The sequence below is a fragment of the Aythya ferina genome (genome assembly GCF_964211825.1).
Source record: "Aythya ferina genome assembly, chromosome: 2".
Classification (NCBI taxonomy): domain Eukaryota; kingdom Metazoa; phylum Chordata; class Aves; order Anseriformes; family Anatidae; genus Aythya; species Aythya ferina.
In genome coordinates, this window is record NC_140297.1 from 23000922 (window position 1) to 23021509 (window position 20588).

The 20588-nt window shown below is 38.9% G+C and overlaps 1 protein-coding gene across 3 annotated transcripts in view; it reads left to right on the top strand.

Moving 5' to 3' along the window:
* Window positions 1–20588, top strand: part of ADAM22 (ADAM metallopeptidase domain 22) — a 135042-nt gene that overhangs the window by 72750 nt on the left and 41704 nt on the right. For all 3 annotated transcript variants that reach the window (XM_084508040.1, XM_084508041.1, XM_084508042.1), the window contains 9 exons: window positions 5016–5098; window positions 8594–8657; window positions 9186–9255; window positions 13798–13868; window positions 15484–15558; window positions 16525–16596; window positions 17604–17770; window positions 19797–19881; window positions 20343–20433. In XM_084508040.1, the coding sequence (XP_084364166.1) occupies window positions 5016–5098; window positions 8594–8657; window positions 9186–9255; window positions 13798–13868; window positions 15484–15558; window positions 16525–16596; window positions 17604–17770; window positions 19797–19881; window positions 20343–20433 (778 nt within the window). The remainder of the gene's footprint in view (window positions 1–5015; window positions 5099–8593; window positions 8658–9185; window positions 9256–13797; window positions 13869–15483; window positions 15559–16524; window positions 16597–17603; window positions 17771–19796; window positions 19882–20342; window positions 20434–20588) is intronic.

Below are 20588 nucleotides of genomic sequence, written 5' to 3' on the forward strand. Positions count from 1 at the left end.
AATCATAGAATATCCTGAGTTGGAAGGGACCCTTAAGGATCATCAAGTCCAACTCTTGACACCGCACAGGTCTACCCAAAAGTTCAGACCATGTGCCTAAGTTCACAGTCCAATCTCTTCTTAAATTCAGACAGGCTCGGTGCAGTGACCACTTCCCTGGGGAGCCTGTTCCACCCTCTCAGTGAAGAACCCCCTCCTGAGGTCAAGCCTAAATTTCCCCTGCCTCAGCTTAACCCCGTTCCCGCGGGTCCTGTCACTAGTGTTAATGGAGAAAAGGTCTCCTGCCTCTTGACAACCCCTTACGAGGAAGTTGTAGACTGTGATGAGGTCTCCCCTCAGCCTCCTCTTCTCCAGGCTGAACAGGCCCAGTGACCTCAGCCGTTCCTCGTACGTCTTCCCCTCAAGGCCTTTCACCATCTTCGTAGCCCTCCTCTGGACACTTTCCAACAGTTTCATGTCCTTTTTATACTGTGGTGCCCAGAACTGCACACAGTACTCGAGGTGAGGCTGCACCAGCGCAGAGTAGAGTGGGACAATCACCTCCCTTGACCTACTAGCGATGCCGTGCTTGATGCACCCCAGGACACGATTGGCCCTCCTGGCTGCCAGGGCACATTGCTGGCTCATATTCAACTTGCTGTCTACCACAACCCCCAGATCCCTCTCTTCTAGGCTGCTCTCCAGCGTCTCATCGCCCAGTCTGTACATGCAGCCAGGGTTTCCCCGTCCCAGGTGCAGGACCCGGCACTTGCTCTTATTGAACTTCATGCGGTTGGTGATCGCCCAGCTCTCCAACCTGTCCAGATCCCTCTGTAAGGCCTTTACGCCCTCATTTGAGTCCACAACTCCTCCAAGTTTGGTGTCATCAGCAAACTTGCTCAAAATACCCTCTATAGCATGTAGAATGGCTGCGTGTCCTGTGGAAGCAAAGCACTTGAACTTCTCTCTGCAGTAACGTAAGATGGCTGTTGGGTACCATGTGAGTGTCCAAGTGTGTAGCTAGGAGGAGTGTCACTGGGATGGCATTGTCTCATGGTTAGAAGATACTTAGCCGAATTTTCTCCCAGACCCTATCTGGCCAGTTTCAATTTTAGAGCAGAAAGGGATCTCTGCATCTCTGGCTGACGTATGTCGGAAGAACGGCATTATTTCCTCTTCATCTGAATGCCGAGCCATTTCCTGGTAGCTGACAAAGGCCGGCATGGAGGCCTGATTTGCTGAGATGGGCAATTATTATCTGCTTTTCAGAGAGCAGAAAAGGGCTGTAATAGCAAGAGGAAGCCAATAGCTCTTTCTTCACAAAAAGGCCTCAGTGCCGTTGACTGAGATTTCTTGGTAATGCTGCTAATTTCAGCTATTGGGAGAAGTCTTAATATTCTGGCACCAGAATATTTTTGGGAAAAAATGAAATTGCTAGACTTTTTACAACTCCTATCACACAGCTACAGACATCAATAGGGAAAAGAAACAACCCTGGTCCTTCAGTGCATGTTTCCAAGGTCAGAGCAAAACTGGATATATGTGATGATTTTGTTTAGTTCGTGGTTTTACATCTTATTGCAATTCTTCCTGTACCACAGCATACTTTTTTTTTTTTTTTTTTTTTTTTTTTTTTTACAACATCTGCTGTAAAGGAGCTTTAGTACATGTCAAAAAACAAGAAGATATCAACCTCAGTACTACAGGGAGGCAAAGACAGGAAACTTCCTGTCTGAAATTACATATTCTCCAAAGAAAATATTACCTATAGATTAACAATCTGCAGTTGTCCCAGTTGTCCTGACTCTCACTGCAGAACCAATCCCAAACGCGTCATTGCTGTAAGTGCTTTTCTCTTCACATTTTGTGAACTGTTGAAATGGAATCTCCCCAGACCACAATATACATTTTGCACCCACCCCATCAAATGCCACGTTATCGGTATGTTTTATCCTCTTGAGATGCTGTTAGCAGTGCTAAACAATCACTTTTCCCAGAGCCACCCAGTGTTAGTGCTACCTGCTTTCACAGTATCACCTCTTACTTCTTTGCTGAGATTATGATAATTAGGTGATGTTCTTACACAACCTTAAAACTTCATTTAAAGTATCCTGATAGCAGGCTTTCTTATAGTGAATATATATATATATTAATTTAAAAAATCATTAAATATTTGAAACTAGCTATTTTGTTTTAAGACCCCTTAAATTTTAATAATCAGTTTGAGGTGACTTATCTTAATAGGAACACGTAAGTTATGTGTAAAAATATCCCCCAGATATTAGTGTATAGAAGTAAATGTTTTGCAGTGGTAAGAATGGGCCCTTGAGACTGAGAAGATTGGTTATATTTCTGTCTCTACCACAATTAGCATGCACTTCAATAGATCAGTGAATCGAACTGATTTGATTAAGTAGAATAGAATTTGAGTTGCATTTTTCCTAGGTAAGTATTTAAAGCTGTTTTCCTTATATTTTTCTTTTCAGGATTTGTAAGCATAAAATTTTGTTGATTGATTTATTACGGAATAAGCTAATTTGGAGGTACTACCATGGAGCATTTACTTGATTCTCAATAAGAATATCAAAACACACTTTTCAGCCACAGACTTGGATTCTTAGTACTAAAAAATGTTCGTCCTGGTTACAAATACATGGTTTTGCAAACTAATGGAGCCCGAGATTCTACTTCTGATACATATTAAATACATTTTCTGAGAAGAAACCAATTTGTCTAATTACTTCAAATTCCTTTCACAGTTATAACTCTGGACAACTCCCTAGTTTTACTCAACATTGTTCCCATATTCATGTGCTTATATGAGTTATATCTTTTACAGGAATGTTACTGCAAAAGTTATTTTTAGAGAGCATTTTATTACTCATAAAGCTTCAGCTCATCCATATGGTTTGATTGTTAATTTTGTTACTAACCTGCTGGAATGTCTCTTTTTGTAGTTTTAATTCATGAGTTCTGGAAAGCCCTAAGCAATACTGTGGCCCTGTAGTGGTGGACATCTTATAGACTGAAAAAAAATGAGAGGTCATACGAGGAGAGCTTTAAATAACTAAGATATAGGAAGTAAGTAGGTGTATCAAAGGAGAATGAAATAGGAGAATAAGCCAAAATAAGACAGTCTGTCTGAATCACATGTAACAGGATGTAGGTGGCTCCTTACACAGTGAAGTAACAGGCCTGCCAAATAGTGTCAGACCCTTCATTTGATCAGGTGGTGCACGTAGTTAGGCACTGGGACAGGTTGCCCAGGGAGGTGGCGGAGTCACTGTCCCTGGGGGTGTTCAAGGAAGGGTTGGACATGGTGCTTAGGGACATGGTTTAGTGGGTGACATTGGTGGTAGGGGAATGGTTGGACCAGATGATCCTGAAGGTATTTTCCAACCTTAATGATTCAAGGGTTCAGTGATTCCCTGTTACGCTGCTGGTGCTGCTCACTGCAGCCATGAGCCTCCGAGGTGTGCTGTGCTGCCTGCCTTGGCATCCAACAGCAGCCCAGCACTCCATATCACCCAAGAACAAATGCTCCAGAGAAGATTTTGAGACGGGATGAATGATTTCCAGTGACCCGCTTGGGAGCAGATCTCCTTCCCTGCTGGTGGCCATGCTCTGAGAAGCAGGCTCCTGCATGTGCTCAGGCAGGACCTCAAAACAGAGGCGCCTGTGCTTAGTAATTGCTTTCAGAAATAGTTTGCATGCCTCATAGAAATTAGAATGGCATTTCTTGATCAAAAACCAAAACTACCAACATATTCTACGTGATTTATTTTTTTTGTTGCCTTTTGCCTGATCCTGATTAATTCTTTTCCATAACTGAAAAATAAAATGCAATAGCATTTAACATCAGAGGTCTAAAATGATTATGCTATACATTGTTCAGTCATGCAAGTGACTGCCAGCTTCTGCAAAAGCGGGAATTGTAATGCTTTTCCTTCCCTGCAGTAAATAGATATAAATGTTCACATGGCTGGGCACATTACGTAGGTAGATTATTCATACCTGTGGGATAGCATTTGCTGGTAGGAAATTGAAAGAGTAAAATGTTATTACGAAAGAAGGAAGGAAGGAAGGAAGGAAGGAAGGAAGGAAGGAAGGAAGGAAGGAAGGAAGGAAGGAAGGAAGGAAGGAAGGAAGGAAGGAAGGAAGGAAGGAAGGAAGGAAGGAAGGAAGGAAGGAAGGAAGGAAGGAAGGAAGGAAGGATCAAACAAACAAACAACATTGCATTGAAAGTCTTTACCTTCTAATTAGTTCTCTACTCAACAGAAGTGCAATAACATGACATAACTAATAGTGAAATTTACTTCTGCAAGGTAAAGTGGCAGTGAGAACTGGAGGGAATTTTTATTTGGCATTCAAATATTGACACTGTGCTATACTGAATGCATTGGGTACACAGACAGTAGAACTTACTTCACTATCAGTGTGACTTATGTGAAAATGGGGATATGTTGAGTCAAGTCTCCTGGATTTGACTCAGAAAGTGTACGTTATCTCTGGAAGAGAAGAGGCAAATATAAACTGAAATTTCCATTAGCTTTGGAGCACTGGGGAACGCTTTTGATTTGTTCACTTCTTAATCAAATATTATTATTTGACAAGCATACCTTTCTCCTTAGAAATAGGAAATTGCCAGGCCCTCAGGGCAGAGCTCATCTTATCCAACACAGCCATGTGCAGAACAGGTGTCAAGTCTAAGCCCCTTGTTTCCAGATCCCAGTGAAGAAAGAGGGGCGCTTCTGAAATTATTTGCTTCTGAAATCTGCCTCAGGATACCAGGGATTTTGCACTGAATATATCCACCTCCATTCAGTGGAGAGAGAGTCCAAATGATGATGTTTGACTAGGTACCAAACTCACAGATGGCTGAAAAGAGATGGGATGAACCCCCTTTGAATGGCACTCAATTCTTGGTACTATGTCATGGGGTTGGCCATGCAATTACTGAAAAACAGTGTCGGACAGGACAGAGTGTGATACTGTGGGATTTCCTGTGGATTTACAGTCTCAATTTATGATTTCAGGGAGGAGAACATTGTTATTATCAGGGAAAAATTCGAGGAAATCCAGTATCATTTGTTGCCTTGTCAACATGCCATGGACTACAGTAAGTCTGCTGTTTTGTTTTTACTGAGCTTTACTTAGACTGTTAAGCAAAATAAATCTGTTTATAGAAAAATAAGTGCTATTTATTTATTAACTGGTTTGCAACAACCATTATGAAGCTTAACAACCTTTAGAAAAAAAGTTTTAACTTGAACTTTGTAAAAGCCTTGTTTGTTTTCAGAACTCACTGCCAAAGTGCACAAGTTTCTCTTCTCATTTTTTTTTTTTTTTTTTTAACTAAGAACATGTTATAGTGACTTTGATCAGATATTGCTTTAAAATAATTTACCATAGGGATGCAAGAGTAAAAGTAGTTGAAAATACCCCAATTTATATGAATAAAAAGCACTACCAATATTGGTATGAACCATCTGAAATTTGTCCATGTTGTTTCCTTGTTAGAATGACATATTTTATTTTTCTTTCCCACTCTCTTTACAAAGGAAAATAACAGTGTAGAGTTTCTCTAGTCCCATCCATTTCCTTCACAGCTTGGGTAATACCTTTGTTAAAGTCAAATCTCTGAAAATCTGGAATAAAGGATGAATTGTGCAAATTTGTCTTAAAATACATAATTTTAGTGATAATGTAGTTAAAGCAACTGTCATCTGAAGGTTACTTGGAACTGTGTGTTGATTGTACACCTTTTGAACCTGTCTACTTTTGGCACTATTGAAAGAAGCTAGTGAGGTTTTCAGAGCAGCCAAGTAACTTCAGTGTGTATTTGCTCGTGGAATTACAGGTCCTCAGCACTTTTAATACTAATATTAGCTTGAAAGGTCATGGAAGCAAGAGAGCCTGAGTTTTGCTTTTTTCCAAGGATGCAGGATTTAGCTGATCAAAATCTTCTTCAGCTTATTTTCCGTCTCCAGCTATTCTGTAGTTTTAGTATCAGACACATATGTATTGTGTTTGACTGGTTTCCTTCTTTTCTTTTTATATATTTTATATATTTAAATTTTATACTTTGTCATTCTTGCACTCATTGTCTGACTTAGAGATGTGTTTCTCTCTTTTACAGTCAAGGTTGAACAGCTCAATAAACCTGACCTCAGGTTTGGTAGTGTCAGTGAGCCTAAAAATAGTAGCATCCTAATGCATCCTGAGGGGGGTTAGCTTCGTGGCTTCCATTAGCAGTGATCCATTAGGTCTTGGTCCCTGCCAACTCCTAGGAGAAAATGCAGTAAAGTAAGGAGAGGATGTGCACGTCCTTTCCTGGCCTCCTTTGGCTGGTTGGTTTTTAAGACTGATCCTCCTGCTTCTTGGTATTCTTAAATTGAATAATATTCAAATCAAGCTCTTCTAACATAGTAATATGATGAAACATATTTTTTTCCTGTATAATTCTGCTCTCCCTTGTGAAGTATCTTTTTTTTTTTTTTTTTCTTAAAGTGCAATGAAGTTATGAAGTTTCAGAAGCTTACTATATATCAGGCTGGTAACTCCAGCATCTGCTATGAGAAAGTATTGTTTTCCTGAGCTGTATTAAGCTCACATTCAGTGACACTGCATCTCCACCTTTACAGCTAGCTCCTCCACAGTCGATTTCAAATGCTAAGTAAGTACTGCAACCTCACACTGGCAATCAGAACTGCAACACAGTTTGGAGTTCTCAGTGGCCAGGGAAAGCTGTCTTTTAAAAAGGTCTGCAGGGCAGAAACTCTGCTTTCCCAAATGTTAGGGAGTGCATAATAAAGAACAGATTCCTTTAATAGAATAACAAGCTTCATATTCACATATTCAAAAGGTTCGTGCTAAGTATGAGATCATGCTAAGTATGAGTAAGATGTAGTAGTACCCCTAGATCTTGGCCAGTAATCTTGGCCATGTCTTTTTTTTTCAGACATCTCTGTAGAGATAATGTTGTATTTGTTCAACTAATCATGAATTGTGAGTTCTTCTCTTGGTAATGTCTATGTTGTGGTCTTCCTTTTATTAGTTAAATTAATAGAGCTACTGACTGATGGAGTGCTTAAAATTATGAATTTCTTCTCAATTACTTTGCTAATGAAAAACATCTCTCTACAACCTTAACTCCAAGCTAGCTGGTATATTTCTTTTTCCTGTGGGATAAGCAGTAACCACAGCTTCCTATGAGTTAACACTAAAAACTTTGAATACAAAACACATTGGTTGCTGGGATATAAATAAGCTATAGTCAGGCACAACGCACAGTTCTGCTTCAAGACCAGGCGCAGAAATACCAGGTTGTTCTTTGATTTTGCTGCCCACTGGTGGTAAATGCCTAAACTGCTGTTGTAACTGCAAGTTAGATTTAGGACTACAAATTTGCTTGTCTGAAGACTTTATGTAATCTAAATTTGGGTTTTTGAAGTGTCCCGTGTTTTGCTACTGCTTTCTCTCTAGCACACCAGTGAATGTCTGATACCTTCAAAGAGCATGGGACTCTTGAAGTCACTTGGAAAAGAGCCGTGAATGCTCTGAGCAGGCAAGTCAGATCTGTAGGTCAGACGTAACTATTATTGTTATTGAGTGACTTGATCTGAGGTCAGTGCTGCACATGAAATCATTTACTGATAGCACTTAGTCTTGCAGACTGTGCTTAAGTAAAATTGCAATGAGAAGAAAGGAATTTTGCCTGATTAGCAGCTGAAAGATGTTCCCAAATCTCATATTTTTCCCAGGAAGAAAACTTCAGCAGGTGCTGGAGTATTAATTTTAAAGAAGTGAAGACAGCATTTGTTTCTGGACACTAAGCACAGACAGTTTGAAAGGGGAAACAGCTTTGAATTGTACATGGACTCCTGACCACTTCTGATGTATTCCATAGACTCAGCAACCCAGGCTACATCTGTGAATGTTAAATGGTTAACCCTCTGAATGATGCTAAGACAGACATACTCATCAATGGATGCAATAGTTTACAAGTGTAATATGCTTGTATTTCTTATCATGAGTATCACATAATATCCATATCGATGTAGTACTGTATATAGCCATTAACTTTTTCTAGAAATATGAACCTAAAGTGACACAATTTAAGATGAGAAAGACCATCTGTCGTAACTGTTATTACTGGAATGCCCTAAACAGCCCTTTATGCCCTTTGTTCTTGGTACTATGCATGATTTTTTTTTTTTTAATATATTTTTATTTGTGGGAAAGCTGTGGGCATTTTCCAAAACCTCTGTATGCATATTTCTGAAGACAGATCCTTTATTGCAGGTAGATCAGTCTTGTTTGGGAATGGCTCTGAACTGGATTTTCAACTGTCTACATTAGCCAAACTTCTGTGGTATTTTTGTGTGTTGTAGGGGAGACTTCTAAAAAAAGTAAAGTCTATTTCACTATGGGAGAGAATATCTTTCTTTTTGAAGCAAAGAAACCAAAAAATGACTCAGAATAATGTTCGGTTCCTGAAACCTTTTTTAACTGCTTCAGAAAAATATGTTTTTTAAATATGTGAAGTTCTTAAACTTCAATGTTATACTAATATTTGTTTATTAAATCAGTTTACATTTCCTGCTCTTGACAGTGGGATGTTCTATGATGGAAATCATACATACCTTATTGAGCCAGATGAAAACTACTCTTCGGATGTAAGTAGAACAAGTAGAACTTGTAGTAGTCCTAATGTGTTGTTTGTGGAATACAGATGAGGTTGCAGGGCAGGCTCTGTGGCCAAAGGACGATCCCCTCATTCCCAACTTATTAACCTGGTGTCTGAGCCCTCATCGTCACAGACAGAGGTAGTCCTCCAAAAATTCGGTAGTGGTAATGTATGCTTATGTGTGTTTATGTCTATGGTCCATAACACTTGGAAGTAGAGCACCAGAGGATGAAGGTCCCATGGAGTCAGCAGGAGTGTCCTGTGTCCTGTGAGTGTCCTGTCCTCTTCTCTGGCACTTCCCACTCTGGGTTCAATACATCACTCTCCTCCTGATTTGACCTTGAATCCAGTTCAGCAGCTCTGGGCAGTACAGTGTAGAGAAATGATGCCTTGCAGCTTGCACTTTTCCTCATGTAGGTGTGTTGGATAGCAAGGACCCTTTTAGAACTGTCTTTTTAAGGCTCATGAGGTGGATTAATTATTGAATTTTAATACATGCAATTGTTTACAATTTCAGGATGACTTCCATTTACACTCTGTTTACAAATCCAAGTTGTTTGAGTTTCCTTTGGATGACCTGCCATCTGGTATGATTTTATTTTATTTTTTAATATTTATGGCTGTTCATGTGTTTTAGTCTAAGGCCAGATTTGTTAATCGTATTTGATATCTTCTTGTATTTGGTATCTTCTGACAGTGCATTGCTTATTTGCATATCTCTTCTTTTTCCCTATTAAATGAAAAAAAAAAAAAAAAAGAAATCTGAAACACTGAAAGCACTGGAAAAGGACCTAAAGTGCTAAACAAAAATGAATCCAATGAACCAAACCTCTCCTCGACCTTCACATTATGATGTGTGTTTCTCATCAAAAGTCATAAAAAGTCTGTGGACCACATTATCTGCTAGGAGTGTAGAGAAGAAATGACTGAGGTAGCCTAAAGATGATGAAAATATACCCCACATTGCCAATGGTTGATAACTTTTCATGGCTTTTTCCTATTTTAAGATGCAGAATCACAGAATCACAGAATCACAGAATTTCTAGGTTGGAAGAGACCTCAAGGTCATCGAGTCCAACCTCCAACCTAACGCTAACAGCCCTCCACTAAACCATATCCCTAAGCTGTACATCTAAGCGTCTTTTGAAGACTTCCAGGGATGGTGACTCCACCACTTCCCTGGGCAGCCTGTTCCAATGCCTCACAACCCTTTCTGTAAAGAAGTTCTTCCTAACATCTAGCCTAAAACTCCCCTGGCTCAACTTAAACCCATTCCCCCTCGTCCTGTCACCAGGCACGTGGGAGAACAGGCCAACCCCCACCTCGCTACAGCCTCCCTTGAGGTACCTAAAAAGAGCGATAAGGTCGCCCCTGAGCCTCCTCTTCTCCAGGCTGAACAAGCCCAGCTCCCTCAGCCGCTCCTCGTAGGACTTGTTCTCCAGGCCCCTCACCAGCTTCGTCGCCCTTCTCTGCACCCGCTCAAGCACCTCGATGTCCTTCTTGTAGCGAGGGGCCCAAAACTGAACACAGTACTCGAGGTGCGGCCTCACCAGAGCTGAGTACAGGGGGACGATCACCTCCCTAGCCCATTTTGAAAAGGAATTAATTGCAAGCAGAATCCACTTGTTTCACCTCCACCAAAGTGTCCTGATTTTCAAAAAAACCTGTCAATATAAGGCTTCAGACTTTTTCATAAAATCCAGATATGCTTGTGCAGTTTTGATTTTACTGTAGATACCAAGTAAATAATTACTGGCTTTGCTGTAAAAAGTCCAGCATGTGGTACAATGTAAGATGTTTCTATTAGATTGAATTAAAATCATAAGATTGCAGAATTAATTAGGTTGAAAAGGTTGAAAAGATTTAACTGTGGAAAGCTAGTAGTATTAATTACACAAATATCTATAATGTGAAGAGGTACAAGTTGCTGATCTGCTATCTCTTTATTCCATACATAGAGAAATAAAATTTAACTTACAGTTTGCTCTTCCACATCCCCATACTTGTTTTTGTAAGACTGTTTGGAGGACAGTTTCTGAGGTCTGTTTTGAACATTTGAGTAGATGTAATAGATGATATCCTCTCTAGGAATCCCAACGCTTTCATTTGTCTTTGGTTGCTCAGCTTAAGACTGTCTTTAAGTCACCCACTTTGCATAGCCACAGCTCCAGAGGATGGGAGCTGTTCCCATCACCTGCTTCTTCACTCCTTTCCCCCATGCCCACATGAGCACCAGAGTTTGTCCCCATACCTGCAGCACACCCTGCCAGATCTTCTTCACTCCTAGCATGTGCTGCCCCACCAGGACCACTGTTTGGCACCACCATGTCTGGAGAGTGAGGACTATTATCTTAACTTGTGTTTTATTGTTGTTTTCTATAAAAATATCTGCTATTAATTGCTAATGGTATAGTTGCATTTGATATTTTTTAAGTACTACAGCAGAACCATTATTGTTAGTAGTAAGCACTGTGCTAGGCTATGTCATCAGTATTTCTCATGTTCCTTAATACTCTCCTAATTTATCAATTTGCTCAGCCTAAGCAGCCATTCCTTGATGTCAGGAGTTTCTTCTTATCTTCAAAACAGTCTGTGAATAAGCTAAGATTTCTACTCAGCACTGCATTAAGAATGGATTGGATGTATCGTGAGCTTCAATATTGATGTTAGAAAGGAAAAATCAAGTAATAGGGATTACTCAATATCAGTAATAGTGAAAGCACAAACTGTTATACCACAGTTTGATAGAAATGTGCTTTTTACATTCTTATGCTCCTTGGGAATTAAAAAAAAAAAAAAAAAAAAAAAAAAAAAAAAAAAGGGAAGAAGAAAAGAGGTATTGCAGAAAAGAATAGATTGTACTGTACTTTGCTGTAGCATGTAAAGGTAATGAGGACTTTAAATAAGGAAAGATCATCTGACAACTTTGCATGCTTAGAGCCTTTGAATTCATAATTTAGTAGACTGTAATTTTTCTCCCAATCTGTGTTGAGATATTTAGTGCCCTGGCATTATCTTAGGCAATGCTCTGTTATTGAAGGTGTTGTTTTTCAAATACTGTTGAACGGATGTCCTTTTCTTCTGGGATTACTTGAATTCTACTTATGTTTTTCTTCAAGGTAATATGTCAAAATTTCTGCTAGGCTTTCTCAGCTATCTGCATTTGCTGTGTGATTTTGCTGGTCATGTTCTTTTGCCTGAGGGTCTTTGGCTGGAAATGTACTCTGCATGAATTCATCCAGCTTCTGAATTATAGCATAGTGTTAATGGGTGTTAATGTGTTAACGTTAATGGCTGCATCTTTCCTCTCAAGAGACGGGTGACTTCCGATGGTAGGGAAAATGATCACATCTGCTGGTTGAGTTGTCTGAGATCCCATACACATATTGTAAATTACTATTGTATTGGTTAAGAAGTTGTATTTTTACCAGTTTCATTAATGATGATATAAAATTGAAAACAAAAGGTTGAGAGTCAGTTGTGTAGCACTAGAACACAGACAGAATTAATCAATATATCTAAAGCACAATTGAATCAGAATTTGTTGAAAAAAAAATAGTTTTGTTTTTTCATCATTCTGAGCTCAAGAGACTCCAGGTATATAAGCAATAAACCCTTGGATATCATTTAATTTATTTTAGGTCTTTTTTGTAAAGAAAGTCTTCAAGTGCACCAGTGTAACCATGAAAACATCATTAAGCAAAGGGCCTATGATTGTCCAGGCCTCTTCATAGAAGGGTATCTGCAGACTTCAAACACCAAAAGAAGACTTTGCCAAGACTATAACAGTCAAGCTTTGCTATCATGATTTTTATTATAAGTAAACAGCCACTCCAGGTTAAGATTAGTACATATCCCTGGTATAGTTTTGTCAGATGAGCAACTCAACTTCACATTTTAAGCCTTTGCTGACAGGGTAGCCCTATGAAGTCCCAATCATTATTGTGTTGAATCCTATTATTTGGACCTCCAATAGAAATTGCAGTTAATTTGCTCTAGGATGAGAGGTGGAGCTGTAAGAAACCTCCTGTACTCACTAATGGAACTGAATTATTTAGGATTTTATAACACAATTAAAAGTTGTGTACAAAGGTATGTGAACTGGAAGTCCCTTGTTTTACACAACTCCTATAGTACTGTCTACTTCTCTGCAGGACTGGGAAGTTACCAGGGAATATTGCAGTTTTCAACCCCAACTAGGCTAAAAGAATGTCCAGTGTTAGATAAAATACAAAGGAGGGAAACTAGGCAAAGGAAGAAGTCAGATTACAAAATAAGCAACTGAAAACACTTAATTTCTGTCTCAGATCTTTGAGAGAGTATGTGAATAGTAAACATATTTATACAAGATAAGGATTTATGTGAGATAAGGATTGCTGTTGTACAGGGAAAAGTGAAGGAGAGACTATCAATCTAAAAGCAAAGATGGAAAAATACTTCTTGGACATTTAAAAGGGTGAGATCAAGTGTCATCTTCCTTCTAGATTATAATGTGTCCCTTGCCATAAGTGGCTAGTAATGGATTTGGCAAAAGGGATTTGCCAAAAGAATAATCTACTTGGTGCTTATGATTAGAGGTTTAACAAATTAAAGACACAGTGGGATTAAAAGGGAAGAACATTGTATTGACAAGGAGCATAGCCAAAATCCTGTAACATTTCTCCCAACTTTAACATGTTTTACTTTGTGAATATAATCTTCTTATAGCATTAATTCTGCCTTCCATGCTCTTCTTATTAATTTAGGTAGCTGTTGTGAGAGCTCTGAATGCCTGCTGAATTCCCCAAAATGTGATTCACTCCATGGAAGGGCTGTGCTAATAATATTACAGCCCCAGTATTGGTGAAATACTGGCACAGAACAGCTGCTGTGCTTTCTGAAGCGCAACACCTCCAGATCATCTGTTTCAGCAGACCCAGATTATCACTAGGAGGGTTTTTAAATAAGAACCCTGTTACTGGGAAGCAGTTGTACCATTGCCTCCTTTCTAGCTGGAACCTTGGAAAAAGGAGTTATCGCATCTGATGTGTGGAGGAATGCCATACTACTGTCATGATGCATCAGGGTCACTAACTGTGGGGATGTATTTTTGTAAACATTCAGTGTATTTGCCTGTGTTTTCTGCTTAGAGTTCTGGCAAATGAATGCTACATCGCAGAAGTTTGTTGTAAAGCCAAGACACAAAAGAAGTAGAAGGCAGGTATGTGCCAATATGCTCATTTATAAGTAATATACCATCGAGTTTGTTTGTGTCTACTGGATTAATTCATCCAGATGGAGTTCTGCTGCTGCTTCTGGACTGGTGTGAGGTCTCTATATCCTGATCCAGATGTAAGAAAAGAGGTATCTAATGTTGACAAGGCATTGCTGGTTTCTCTTCGACATTGCCTACCTGAAGAGTTGAGCACTTCTGCTGTCACCTTTGATGAGGTGCCACCAAAGTGTCAGTTTCAAGAGATTCACTGGGTAGCCTGCTGCATGCATGTGTGGCCAAGCACAGCACCCCCATCCCATTATATTTATAAACCCACAAGGCAGTTTCTCCTCTAGGCTCCATTTAATCTGCAGCTGAATCTCAAAATTAGCATTTCTGTCAATGTTATGAAATTGTTAAACACTGTTAAATTGCAAATGAAAAAAATAATATCTAAAATATTTTCTCCCAATTTGGACACAGAAACTCCAAATTTATGAAACATTTACAAATTGTTTTTATGTTGCAGTGATGACAAGTAGCTACTTTATGTCACTTTGATTTAAAATAAATATTCTGAACTAAGATTTCAATCCCCATTTGTCAAAGGGGAGCAGCCGTTAACTTTGTACCTGTGCTCTGCAAAGACAGCAGCAGTTCCTTGTTTTAGGAATAGAGCTGAAATGATGGGACAGGTCAAAATAGGGCTGGGTCAGGGTTCTGAACAGTGCAGGAAAAGATGAAATACTGACAGAAGTGGGAGGAGAAGGTAACTTTAACATTTCTGACTAACGTAAGCATCTCAGAGGCAGAGAAGTGAAAAAGACATTGGAGAAATTCCAGAAATAATTCATGTGAGTCTTAGTTTACATCAGGTTGTTTACTGCCTTTCTATAAACTAGCCATTACTTGGCATTTTCAACTTATAATGATGTAATAACTCTCCTGGAAAAAAAAATCAGAAAACGAGGACACCATGGAGAAGCACTGCAATAAATGTTTCTAAATGAGAAGTAAGTGTGTAAGACAGAGGTGGGTACTGCATTCACTGTGTGAATCAAGCAGTGTGCGAATAAATAATACACAGATTTTTTTTCATAAGAACCTCAGGAGGGATTCCTTTCTTAGTTAAAAAAAAGTTTATAGATCATACAAACCATTTTTAGAGATGTGGGCCCCACTGGGGTTTGTCTTAAAAAAGACAAAACTTGGAGTTGGTTGGGTTATAAGACTTAATTTCATTGTTTAAAGTTATATAAATGTTCTGGAGGAGGTGCAATATGGGGACTATATATTTGAAAAAAATAATGCAGTCCATTCCTTTTCACCCTCCACAAAATATCCCAATCAGTTGTACAGTAAATACCTTCACTCATTTTTACTACCTGTTAAACCAGGTAATTGACCAAACATGTACACATACAATTGATTATATAATACATAGGGTACATTTAAGAATTTTTTAACATGATGTAACCAGGCACCAGAAGTATCATCAGTATCTGAGAACAGAATTAAGACAATGAAAAAATTATGCATGAGAAGTTTTCTGAAGCTGTTTCTAGTTATCAGTTATGCTTTCTGTGTCATAGACTCTCTTATGGTTATACTCTCTCTGTAGGTCCGTCAGATTCCACGTAAAGTTGATGAAGAAACAAAATACATTGAGTTAATGATTGTAAATGATCATCTAATGGTAAGACTGGCATACCCCAATATCTTACATTTATCGGTAACATAAAATTGTCTTAATTGTCCTATAAAGAATAAGCAATAAAAAACAACATATAGCCAGAAGAAATTCACTATATCCTTAAGCAAAGAGCTTATGGTCTTGTTAGCCATTGGTGAAAATGTGTCTGAATTTTAGCAAGGTAATTTCACCAAGAATTCAGGCAAACCAGGCTTAAGTATCAGAGAAAGCATCATAAATTAAAGCTTTGTGTCAAGAAGGTGACTAATGACAGTGGGATTTAAGCTGATGGCTTTCTTTTGGGCTTTCTTGAGCACATGTCTTAGTTACAGCAGCTCAGTAACCAATAATGTAATTACTGCAGTTGTGCAGCTGCTGTTGGCAGTGGGGAGGTTAATAGTGACTAGATTTTTTGATAAATAAATCAATAAAATATTGTAAATTAAGAAATGATAAGAAGTGATATTGTAAATTAAGAAATGCAGAAGGCAGTCTAAGAGAGGGAGCTGGAAAAAAAAAAAGAAATCTGATAAATTAGAATACAGTTACATGCATTGTTATGGTAACACCTGTAAACAAAACTCATCTATTTAAGTTGTGTTGTTAATTTCTATTTTGGCATTTGGAAATTGCCTTTAAAATTGCAAATAATGAAGCTAATGAAGAGAGTAACAATCGGTTCCTGTTCCTACAGCTTTTTTTTTTTTTCAGTAAAAATCTAATAGTGCTTCCAAACAGGAATTTATAGATCATCATGACAGTTGTCATGAGGCATATCAGTAATGTGCATTTCTGAGCAATTTTCTACGATCACATACTAGCATTACATTCAGCACAGGGGACCAAAACATGCATGGAGGTTCTGCTGTCAGTATGGTTACTTTTTTATATATATGTATATTATTCTTCCAGAAATGGAACATGTTTTTCTAGATCTGTACTTATAACTTATCTGTGTTTGTTTTGCAGTGTAAAAAGCACCGCTTATCAGTTGGCCATACAAACAGCTATGCTAAGTCAGTTGTGAACATGGCAGATTTAGTAAGTATCACTTGACTGAATCTTTTACGCATGAGATGAATCATACGATTCTCCTGCCAATAAATGCAGCAGTTGTCATTTCATGGTATACTTAATAACAACATATGCAACGTTAACAAATTTTCATCTAGAAACACTCAGCCACTTATCAAGACTTTGTCTAGCATAAAGCATTAGAGATATTTTCTGTGGCTGCAAACATTTAAGTATCCTTTAATCAGATTGAAAACCTTGAGTTTGAATTCTAAGAGAACCTTAGATGGGATGATCTTTTACACTGGCTCATTTGTTGACTACCTAAAACCTAAAAAAAATCATCTGAAATTTGGATGCCCTAAAATTTCTCAAAAACAAACAAACAAAAAACAACAAAGAAGCAGCATTTGAGTAAATGAGTTAGAATAGGGACATACAAATGGATTATGTGGATTGTATTTGTGATGCTCAATAGAATGAGCTGCTGGCTTTTACATTTCACTATGGAGAAGCAATACTAGAAAGAGAAAAATTTAGTTCCTGCTCTGGAAAGCATTTGGTGTGGATTGATAACTCCCAGCATTAAACAGCTGCTAGCAAGGGGTTAAATACTCCTGTAGATGTGTATAATAGTGAAAATAGGGGTTTGTAGATCACTGTTTGTTATAAAAGATACTCTTGTGTCACTGGGGTGAGCTGAGCACTGTGAAAGACCCTTTCGTGCCGAGTCTTTGACCTATTTGAAATGTTTCTGTAGCAATTTGTCAAAATCCCACGGGAGCAGGACCTGTAAGGGATCTGTGTGTGGGCTAGGAGGGCTGATTAAAGAAGTAGGCTTAAAACCTACATATTGCTTTGTTTTCGTGTTCCTTTGCTGCTTTTAATGGAGACAAAACCACCTGGGAGAACCTAACCTATGTTAGAACAAGCTGAATATTTAATTATATAAAAATGCAACCTGGTACAACAGAAGGGGTAACCCTCACCTTTACTGTATTTGACATAATATCTTTGTTCTGTTACTGTACTAGATTTATAAAGAACAACTTAACACCAGGATAGTGTTGGTTGCCATGGAAACCTGGGCTACTGATAACAAGTTCACCATATCTGAAAACCCCTTGGTGACCCTACGTGAGTTTATGAAATATAGGAGGGATTTTATCAGAGAGAAAAGTGACGCAGTTCACCTTTTTTCGTACGTAACCTTCTGTGATGTTTTCTTACTTATTTTTATTTTTCTTTCCTTTTTTGGGAGCTGCTTATCCTGAGTGGCTGATGCATCTCCTTTGTGCTGTGTGTGCAATCCGCCATAATTCAGAGAATGACGTTTCTGATGGGGAGGTGGGAAGAAGTTTAAATAATGCACAACCTGCCTGCCAGTGCAGCTAGAGGTTTTGCTCTCCTTTTAGTTTTAATGTACGAAGCTCTAACTGCATGTGTTGTACTTAATTCTGGGTTGCTCTGTGCAATCACCTACTCTGCAAACACGGCTGCCCAGAAGGTGATGCATGGTTCCACCTCGTAGGTTTGCTTCTTCAGCAGTAGAGCACAGACAGCCCTGTTGGACTATTTAAAAGCAGAACATTGGCTTTGAAACCCATGAGGTTTTCTGCTTAAAAAGCACTATGGCCTGCTTTTTTTTTTTTTTTTTTTTTTTTTTTTTTTTCCATTGAATGACCTGCATGCTGCAGGATTACTGAAGTGAGTGTTTCAGATCCTCAAAACAGTTTGTCTTCCAGAGAGACAAGTATTACAAGAACTGGGAGGGTTTTTATTTTCTCTAAATTTCTAAATTGTTTTGGTAGTAAGATCAATATAGCAAAATACATCCACACAAATAATGGAGAGGTTCATGATATTTTTGATCTGCAGGAGACAGGCCAGGTGAATTGCTCTGCTGAGTTCTCATCCCTCTCTGTGGACTGGTTTAGGAGCCTCTATGAATAATTTTAGCCTAAACTCCTCACTTTCACATGACTTCAGTAGGGTGCCAGGATATCCAGCCCCAGTATCCAGCCACTCAGGCTTTTTTACACATGCTTAATTGCTGCTGTCATTGCCTTCCTACGTGAAAAGAACTAGTAAGATCTGCAAGTGCTGCTTGCAGATTTTGGTTTCTGTGTGTCTCAGTTCTGTATCTGTAAAATGGGATTATTATTTTTTTTTTTTCTAATCTTTCATGTATCTTTTCTGGTGATCTTGTAAGGTCTTTGAGGGGAGTGTTCTCATGAATGTTAGTTGATTAGCTAGAACAAAGAGGGCCCTATCTCTCCCTGTGATTGGACTCTGAATTGCAATGCAATACTAATTCCAGAGTTGTTCATAACGCTATCTCCACTGGTGTTTGAGGTATTGCATTCACAGGCTGCTTTGAAATATCCAATTCTAAAGTTGTGTTCCTGAGTAAGACATGGTTGAGTTGGGAGTAGAAGTCTGACAGCACACTGGTAACAAATGAACGTTCCTGTTTAGCACAATGAGCCCATTGCATTCTGTTTCTTGGTGTTTTTCTGTTTTCCTCTGAGAAAACTGATTTGCATCAGCTTGGCTGGATCACTATGCTGAACTGGTATAGAGGATATTTTGTCTCTGGTAACATTTGTCTCTGGCAATCATTCTTGCTGATGTGGTCAGTATCAAAGGCATCATTAAATTTAGGCTCACAGTGCAGTTGTCCCCTGGATGAGGTTGGCTGCAGTTCTGGGGAGTTTCTACCTAGCTCTGCATCAGGGGGCCACTGACACATCTCCCTTTCATTTTTGCCACATCTGCATTGCCCAACTAGACACATGTCTTTTTTACCAGGCCTCCGTACATTGTGGCATGGTGGCATGTCTTGTGCTCTGCCTGTAGCATGTGCCAGGACAGGTTTCAGAAGTCACTTGCTGAAGGAATATGTCAATGAACAAAAGGGTGGTGAGATAGAAAGTAGTCCCCTACCTGCCTTATTTTCTCTTATGTTAGGTAATATGAGAAGGAGGAGGAAAGAAACAGAGAAGACAGTAGAACTTTTCAGGGGTTGATCTGTCATGTGAGGTTTGTGAGTGGTTATCTGTTCTTCCCATTTTGATTTTGGATAGTTAGCAGCATAGTGGTGGCATCTGGCATTTGCAAATGTTGGTTTCTCATTTGGAAATTAGAAAGGTAAATACTGGGATGGGTAGATGCAAAACTCACGGGCTGAGTGGGGTAAACTTCCTTTTCTTTTCTTTTTGTCAAAGGGGAAGTCGATTCCAGAGCAGTCGGAGCGGTGTAGCCCACACTGGTGGAATCTGCTCCTTGCTTAAAGGCGGAGGTGTGAATGAGGTAGGTGTGGGTATTGGTATGAGGAAAAAGTGGTGGAAAATTATCTGCACAGAATTTATCAGTGCAGTTCCTTGAAATATCTTACTGCTGCTTTGCTGCTGTGGAGTTTTAGTACAGCTCTATAAAAGGAATATCTAAATGAAGAATGATATTTGAGTAAAGTTGGATATGGGTTCAAGTACACTTCTCAGCAGATTCTGCAATATTCTGTCATTGACACTGTAATATTCTTGCCATTCACACAATGGCAAGAAACAAGCAGACTTTCTCTTATTTAACTTGTTCATAAGCCAGTGTTTGGTGTTCCTCACTTGTCCATATTCTAGCTGATCTGAAGTAAGAACTACACCATTGTGCATCTTGTTTCACCTTTCATTGCCTTTACATGAGCAAAGCTTCACCTGTGTCTGAGATACTTGTACCTATCTGATTACTCTTCCTACCTTGCTAATTTCTTTCAGTTTGGAAAGACAGACTTAATGGCAGTTACCCTGGCACAAACCTTGGCCCAAAATATTGGCATTTTCTCAGACAGAAGAAAACTAATAAGTGGTAAGTTGGTTTGCTTTTTCACCCCGTCTTAAGAGAAAATCTTGGAGAATCTTAACAGTGTTCTTTTATATGTTAAAAATGTTTCTCACACTGCCCAGAGAAGCTGTGGATGACCCATCCTTGGGGGTGTTCAAGAACAGATTAAATGAGGCCCT